This window comes from Elephantulus edwardii, unplaced genomic scaffold, assembly GCF_000299155.1.
Source record: "Elephantulus edwardii isolate Elephantulus edwardi_28Jun2011 unplaced genomic scaffold, EleEdw1.0 scaffold00014, whole genome shotgun sequence".
NCBI lineage: Eukaryota > Metazoa > Chordata > Mammalia > Macroscelidea > Macroscelididae > Elephantulus > Elephantulus edwardii.
In genome coordinates this window covers 5,248,068-5,256,732 of record NW_006399764.1, presented here as the reverse complement: position 1 = coordinate 5,256,732, position 8,665 = coordinate 5,248,068, and the positions used below count along the sequence as shown (strand labels likewise).

Sequence of the window (8,665 nt, the reverse complement as noted above, 5' to 3'; positions counted from 1 at the left end):
TATGTCCAATAGTTTTCTTGCTGAGTCTTTAGGGTTTTCTAAGTATACTATCATGTCATCAGCATAGAGGGATAATTTTACCTCCTCGTTGCCTAAGTGATCTCTAGTTCTATCCTCAGACTCCATTTACATTTCACTGGCTGTGTATCATTTGAACCTCCTTTAATGTGTAACCACACACACTTTTCCTTGTACACTGATTGTTCTTTTCTGCCTCATCTATCAGATAGACGATACATGTTACAGTTCCTCCCCTAAAAATGCTTCTTATCTCTTAAGGGACAGTTGGTCTCACTCCACCTTGCCGATCCCATTAGCCTTTCACGTATTTCAGTTTAATTCTGAGTCTCTCAGCATGTCTCTACTTTTCCAACAACTGAGTGCCACTGAAAGCCACAAAGTGAGTGACTACACTTGGCACACACATTGATATTTTCAGTTTTCTTCAAATTGCCTTGCTGTATGGACCACCTGAGGGCCAAATGGCAACCTTACATCACCTTGAATTTGAAAACCCATTTGTTGGTGGACATCCACTGAATGACAGTTGCTGTTGATCATGGCTAAATCTGTGGAATTCTAAGTAGAGACCTTCCACGTGGCAAGATGAACCTTGTAAAGGGTCTGGACTGCCTGAGACAGTGGCATCTCGCTTTGTCCTCTGCAGGGAAGGCTCCCAGTGCGCTGGATGGCCATTGAATCACTGAACTACAGCGTGTACACAACCAACAGTGATGTGTGAGTACACCTCTGGTCATCGAAGCATTTCCTTTCCCCAGGAAACTGTACATTTTTCAGAAGTCATATAGGGAGGCAGGAATATTATGTATCTTTTAGAATAAAACCAATCAATGAACCTAGGAGAGAAATGAAAACACAGAGTAAATAATTTCCAAGTTGTGAACATCACTGGCACCTGTTTCTGGATTTCCTGCTGCCTGGTGGGGAGAGACTTCAAGTTGTAAAAGCTGCTTCCCCGGCTGACCCTGGTGGGTAGGACCTTCTTCAGAAGGGTGGCCTGGGGTAGCAGCTGGGTGTCTAGATGGGGATGGCGGAGGGGTGGGGATCTGGACCATTTCTGCTGGTGTCCTGCAGTGGCAAATCCCAGGCTAGTGAAAGGAGAAAGGGTCAGAAATATAACTTTATTTTCAGGAGAAAAACTAAGGATTGAGATGATTTCTTCAGAGTATTATTTATGCTGGTGATGGGGAAAGGATGGTCAACTATTATGTCACAACTCTGAGTCTTGTAAAACATTTTTAAAGTTTATTTTTGTTTTTTTAATTGTGATTTGAGTGAAAGTTTATAAACATTGATGCCCCACCCCTTGAATCATTCACATCTATTTTGTGGTATGGCATTAATTATAATTGTTGCTGTTGTAAAATGAATATTATTCATGACATCTGATCAACCTCTTACTGTATATTGCCTTTCCCTTCACCCAACTTAATATGTGACTTTTATCTGTTTATTAATTTTTCTGCAAAATTTTGAGGCACAAATTGTTACCTCCACTTAAAGAGGAGGTCCCAAAGTGTATCATTAATTTGTCTTCAGAGTATTAGGTGGGAAGTTTAGTTCAAAACTGTCTGGCTTTGCATTTTCTCCACAGTGCCTGTCACCTTGCCTTCACCTACAGGGAGGTAGGGCCTCTGGCAAAGCTAACATTCTCCCCTGTTGCAATCCTCCCTTAGCTGGAGCAGCCGGGCCCAAATGCTATGTGTAAGGCATTAGACTAGAAGCAGAAATTTGATGTGACCTTTTAGGACCAGAAGTTGATCTCTTTGGATGTGGACTGGCCATTCAGTTCACTAATTTCTCGTGTTGCTCTTGTCTCTTCTGCAGATGGTCCTACGGTGTGCTGCTGTGGGAGATTGTTAGCTTAGGTGAGTATCTGTATTTACCCACCGCTGATCCTCTAGAAAAACGGAGTAGTCCTTGCAGCACTCCCTCACTGTGCGAATCCACAGGGTGCCACTTATACGTGTGTTATCAGATGTCACTTGGAAAGAGAAACTTGGGTTTACGTGTGTGTGTGTGTGTGTGTGTGTGTGTGCATTCTTATGTCTCTCTCCTTAAGAGCCATGCATCTAATGCCATGTTTAATATTAACAATATGATAGCCATGAATGTCGTGTGTAGATTTATTGTTCCTACTTGGGCAAAAAAGAAGCCTTGGTAGCTCAGTAGTTAAAATACTAACCAAAAGGTGGGATGTTCAAATTAACCAGCCAACTTTTTTGGGAGAAAATATGACAGTCAGATTCCATAAAGATTTACAGCCTTGGAGACCCTCTGGGACAGTTCTGTTCTGACTACCAGGGTCACTGTGAGCTAGAGTTGACTCAACAGCATTGGGGCTGTTTTTGTTATTTGTGCAAAGATACAGTAGGTCCATAACACATTTATTTCTACAGTTGGAACATTGGCTTAGTGATAGAGTTGTACTGCCAACCCAAAGGTATGAAGTTCAAATCTACCTTCCAACTGCTCTATGGGAGAAAGATGGGCATTCTCTTCCTGTGCAAGTTACTGCCTCTGAAAACACACTACAGGGTCAACCATGGGTTTGTTCTGATTTAAGGGTACATTATAATATTTAAAAGTCGCTTTCAAAACTCATTTAATGGCATGTAAAAATGTTCAGGCCAAAAGACATTAAAAAAAAAATCATCATATATAGTCCCAGGAAGCTCTGATAGCCTAGTGGTAAGAAACTTTGCTGCAATCTCAAAGGTATGTGGTTGGAATCCACAAGCTGCTCCGTGGGAGAAGGATGAACAATCTCCTCCTGTGCAATTTACTGCCTCTGAAAACACACTAGAGGTTAGCAGTGAGTGAGTTCCAACATGATGGCACACGGCAACAACGACATGGTCCTCGTTTCATGAACATGATGTAGGCAACAAAACCTGGAAGAGGGTAAATAGAAAAGAAGTAAACATTATTGTACTTTTTTTCTTCACTGGTATTTGCTTTTTAAAAAATTTTCTACAATTAAAGTGTATTATCCACATCCTAAACAACGTGCCTCCGAAAACTCTATGAACTTTAATAAGCAATGGTAGTTGCCGAAAGGCTTCAGGCCTTTTGTTCATAGGGTCCCTATGAGTCGTGCTCAACTTGACAACAATCAACAATAGTTGAAATTTAGTAATATAAATAAAATAGGAATTGTGTAACATTACTATAGGCTTTCAATTAGAGAAAAAAAAAATGTTGATACACTGTGCATGCTGTGTGGAGGTAGACCTCGGGGAAGAGAAACGGCACGCTCTGAAATACAGTAGTCAGCCCTGTGGTGGCTCGTCCCACCGACTGTGGGATGCTCACATTTGAGTGTGCTGGGTGGCCTGAGTCCACCTTTGATAAAACAGGGATGTGGGAAGGGCAGCGGCCTTGTGCGGAGTGCTCACGTTCTCTAACAGACTTTATTTTTCCTCCAGCCTCTTGGCTGTAGAAACCCTGTGCAGGAGGCAGTGTACTGTCTTCAGCACCCCACGCGATGAAGTGACCCTCTCCTCTCTTTCAGGTGGCACCCCTTACTGCGGGATGACGTGTGCAGAGCTCTATGAGAAGTTGCCCCAGGGCTACAGGCTGGAGAAACCCCTAAACTGTGATGACGAGGTGTAAGTCAGGCCTCACCTTGGGGTCATTTTTCTCTTAACCCCCTGCGTGGCTCAAAGGACAGATGTGTTTGTCCCAGAGCCGACAGTGCCTGGTGTGGTCAATACTCTGTACTAGCACCAAGATTCAAATCCGTCACTTCTTCCATCTTCCTCACTCATTGTCCAGTTTGCACATACGTATGAGGCAATTCAAGATGCCATCTCTTGGGCCAGGAGCATTTTAGTCCGTAAAGTGACATCTATGCTTTTTCATACTGTAAGGAAAATTTAAGCAGATTGTCATTTTATTTCTTGACTTTTTTTCCCATGGCATTAGTTGTGGGTCTAAGTAAAATGAAATAATCAACATATTTTCTCCATTTATAATGATATTCCTAATTGGTCCAGTTCTGAGGATTTTGCTCTAGGTGTATTCCATACTGAAGGATCTTTGATCTTCAGGACATACTTCAAATCTGTTTCATTTTCAGCAAGCAAGGCTGTGTTAGTTAGCCATACATCATCACTTGCTAATGATTTTTCCTCTAATCCCAATGACATGTTATTTTTCAAATAATCCCCTTTATAGGTACTTGCTCACTACTGGTTTTATACGTGTAGCAAAAGGATGCATGCTTTTCTTGATTCCAAACAATTGCACATTTTCTTTTTCTGTTCTCAGTCCGTGGACAGGTTTCACACAAGCACAATTAAGTGTTCTGGAATTCCCATTCTTCTCAATGTTATCCATGATTTATTATGATCCACAGAATCAGATACCTTTGCCTAATCAATAAAACACAGATAACCATCTCTCAGGTATTCTATGTTTTCAAACAAGATCCATCTGATATGAACAATAATGTCCCTTTTTCCAGGGCCTTTCCTCAATCCAACTTGAATTTCTGCAGTTTCTTTATTGATGTACTGTTGTAAATGTTATTAAAATTAATCTCAGCATAATTTTTCTTGCATGTGATATTAATGATATTGTTTTATAATTTCTACATTCTACCATAGATCTGGAATATATTCATGAAATTTTTCATGAATGCATAAATATATAAAATCTTAAAATGAACTTTGAATGGAGGTAGATTTTTCTTCATGGAATCTGTGCTTCTGCAGAAAATTAATTTTTCAGTGGTAAAAAATATAAGTGTATAGATATATTTTGATAATACCACCTTTTCTAGAACTAGCCATGGTGAATCTGTCCAACTGTATGGTTTAAGGAATGCAAGGCTTTACCACGAAATAGCCTCTTACACATAAATTGAACAAGTGCGTTCTTTTCCTAATTGGGTTAAATCTAAGCAAGAAAGAGTTTCTAACAGTAATATCACTAGCAAAAAACCCATACAATTAAATAGTGTTGGGTAAACCTGGGAATTCCAAGAGCATCACTGGACACAGCCCCTAAAATTCCAGTTTTGGCATTTGCTCAGCTAAGATTGGGAATATCTTTCACTTATTAAAAAGCTTTGGGCCAAGTACAAATAGTTCTGGTATCTATCACTCTTGACCAGCTACCGACAGCCTTCTGAGTGTGTGTGTTTCTCCCAAGACACTTTTTCAATATATGAATGCTTGAGTCTTGCAGACATTTCTGAGTCTAGGGTGCATCTCAGTAATCTGCATTTTAATAATACTGGTCATGGTGACTACTTTTGAGAAAGCACTGCCTTAGACCAGTGTTGCCCAAACTATGTTCCCTGGAATAATAGTGTCTTAAAGATGCAGATGAAAGATGTCTAATAGAAAGGCATTCTGTGATTTAGTTTAGGATATGTTATGTAAGCCTGGATAATATTGTAACATTTTATGCTTTTGCTCACTTTTTTTTAATGGGAAGATTTTTCAAAACTTTTTATCTGCTTAGGGAGCAGAAAGATACAAGAGGTAACATTTTACAAATGTATTTGAGCATGGAGTAATTTTTCTTTTTCAAAAAAGAAAACTCCTTTTGGAGAGATCTATGGAGAGTGCCCTGGATGTAGAACCCAGTTCTCTCTGAGTGATCAGAATAGTCAAGGTAGGATCCTGAGAAGATAGCACAGCACTAGAACAATCAGCACGTGAAGAGAACTGGAATGGAGACAGGAAGGACTGATACAAACTTCTGGGAATTGTATTTTTGTCTTCGACCATGCCTAATGACCATGAACTGAGTGGTTATGTCTCTTACCTTTTTTTCCTGCCCTGCGCATGATTGAAGAATGATCATTATATTAAACCTTTAACTCTTTCTTTTTGAAGTTATGACCTGATGAGACAGTGCTGGCGGGAGAAGCCTTATGAGAGGCCATCATTTGCTCAGATATTGGTGTCGTTAAACAGAATGCTGGAAGAACGAAAGGTGAGTATAGAGTTCAAAGTCGGATTTCTTTAGTTAGAATTTCTGATGTGAATTAGCTCAATTAGCTAATTAAAATGTAGTTGGTACTATCCAAAAGTTCTTCAGGGTACAGCCAAAGAGAACTGTATAGAGCCAAAAGAGTCCTGGTGGTGCAGTGATTAAGTGCGTCTGCAAACCGAAAGGCTGGCAGTTTGAAATCATTAGCTGCTTCATGGATAATGGAAGAAAGATGTGGTGGTGTGCTTCCATAAAGATTGTAAGCTTGGAAACCATGGGACAATTCTGGAAACTACAAATTGGAGTCAGTTAATAACAATGGGCTTGAGGGGTTTATTTTTGCTTGTTTCTTTATTATAAAGAAGTTAAAAAATGTGTGGTCCCCAACTTTGAGGTTAAATCATAACTTGGGATTAAAGGAAATGCCTATGTAAGGCAGTCACATGCTAGAGTAACATGAACTCATCAGACTTAGAAGGGTTTTCTCAGTCATATAGCCTCATCTTCTAATTGCGTAGATGAAGAAACAGGTGCAGAGAAGTGAAAGTGTTGGGCCCAAGGCCACATAGGAAGTAAGCAACAGAGCCTGGTCTAAGCAGGTTACTAGGCAGGAGGCCAGAGACTTGATAAAATATCTGGAAGATGTTGATTATACTCATCTGAGACTTGAATGACAAGTCTGAGCTGAGAAAACATATCATGAGAGTTGTCAGAACTCAAAGGTGAAATCAAACATGTAAAGGTAAGAAATAGACAGAGAAAGGAGTCTTGGAGAACTGGAACATTGAAGGGAGCCCCAATAAGAGACAGAAAGAGAAGAGGAACAACTTAGGAGAGGGAGAGGGTGACATTTTATACCCAGAAACCAAAGGATGCAATTCAGGAAGCTAGTGGGCAAATACAATAGAGGAAGTAAGGATAGAAATAGAAAAAGTTCCTAGCGTATGAGTGGAACCAAGCCAGGAAGCCCAGGCTATGACTGCTGCTGCCTCTGGCAGTGTCAATACTAGTCAGGCTGTATCTCTGAAGCCTTCTTGTTCTTCCAGACCTATGTGAACACCACGCTTTATGAGAAGTTCGCCTATGCGGGAATCGACTGCTCTGCCGAGGAAGCGGCCTAAGGACAGAGGTTCTGCATGCCTTTCCCCTCACCGGCACGAGAGACCCTCGCTATATGCCGAGAACACAAGCAAACCACTGCCTAGGAGACGTGATACAGAATACGGACGTGTACATAGATCGCTGTATGTCTGGGACCCTCACCACAAACCCCCGTGTGGATATGTAGCCCCTCTAACTCTAATAAGACTGTATATATACCACTTGGGGTAAGAATGTGCAGAAACAAGAATGCCTGTTTATGGTCTCGTATGCAATAATATATTTTTCTAAAAAAATGTGGACTCATAAGGAAGGTGTGAGAATACAATTCCTGTAACGCATAACTCATTTTTGTTCTAGATATTTTTATATTTACTTTTATACCGAATGCTATACTGTTTTTCTATGTAGAAGTGGAATATTGTTAATAAACCTAATAATTTCTTGATGGCACAGGAGAGAAAAGTAGTAGAAATGCATGAGTTCTGATAGACCACAGGAGAGTCCTCCATCTCTAAATTTTCTCTTCGACCTGAAGGAGACCACCTGAATCCACTCGATTGCATCTACTCAGCAACTTGGTAATGTGTTTACAAGCTCATGAGGCAGTCCAGAAAACTAGATGTAAAGCTTGTTTCTCAGAATCCTAAAAACCCTCAGAGCAGCCAAAATAAGTCTAATAAGTCAAAGGGATTTAGTTATGGTTTCTCTGGTTGCATTGATTTATGCATGTTAGGAAATAATAAAAGCAGGAGAGAGGTAGCATTGACTGTGTTAAATGAAAATCCCTGCGTGTATTGCACATATGTAAAAGGTTTCAGCCTTCGACTTCTGTGAGTTTACCATTTATACTGTAAGAGCATGTTGCACTGATCGTGTAATAAGTGAATAAATGTCTTTCCTGTTCACTTTTTGTCCAGAAGTGTGTCTTATGTTGTTGTGTGCCCACTTGACTATGACTCACCGTGACCCTATGAACAATGGCTCTGAAGCCTGCCCTGTCCTGAACCAACTGTCCCTGACACACCTGCTCATTGCCGGTCTCTGTGTCAATCCATATCATCTGGAGGGTTCCTCTCCTGTGCTGATACTCCACCCTTCTGAGCATGATGTCCTTCTCCAGGGATTAGCCCCTCCTAACAAGGTCCCCAAAGGATGTGAGATGAAGCTTCAAAATCCTTGTCTCCAAAGAGCAAACAGGAGTCACCCTTAGACAAACGAAGAATTCATCTTAAATTCTTCTTATTCACAAAGGATGTTTAAGTAGAGATGGAAAGCAGAAAAGTAAGGCTTCTGGAATATAATTTATGGAATCAACTAAATGGCAACAGAAATGGAAGGTCAAATAAAATAGATTTGTATATAATATATATATATATATATTATATTCTCAAGAGTACTGAAGAGCAATGACATCAGGCTGGAGACTAAGGGTGCGCCTGATGCAGGCTATAGTCTTCACAATTACATGCTATGCATCTGAGAGTTGGACAGTGAATAGGGATGATAGAAAGAGAATTGATGCCTTTGAGTTGTGGTGCTGGAGAAGAGTGTTGAATATACCATGGACTGCTAGGAGAACAAACAGGTTTGTCCT

At 40.4% G+C, this 8,665-nt stretch overlaps 1 protein-coding gene across 1 annotated transcript in view; it reads left to right on the top strand.

Annotated features, from left to right (window-relative positions):
* Positions 1-7,088, top strand: part of TEK (TEK tyrosine kinase, endothelial) — a 112,977-nt gene extending 105,889 nt beyond the window's left edge. Inside the window, exons 20-24 of the mRNA XM_006881335.1 lie at positions 668-738; positions 1,849-1,889; positions 3,536-3,632; positions 5,871-5,970; positions 7,014-7,088. Coding sequence (XP_006881397.1) covers positions 668-738; positions 1,849-1,889; positions 3,536-3,632; positions 5,871-5,970; positions 7,014-7,088 — 384 coding nt within the window. The remainder of the gene's footprint in view (positions 1-667; positions 739-1,848; positions 1,890-3,535; positions 3,633-5,870; positions 5,971-7,013) is intronic.
* Positions 7,089-8,665: the final 1,577 nt, after the last annotated feature.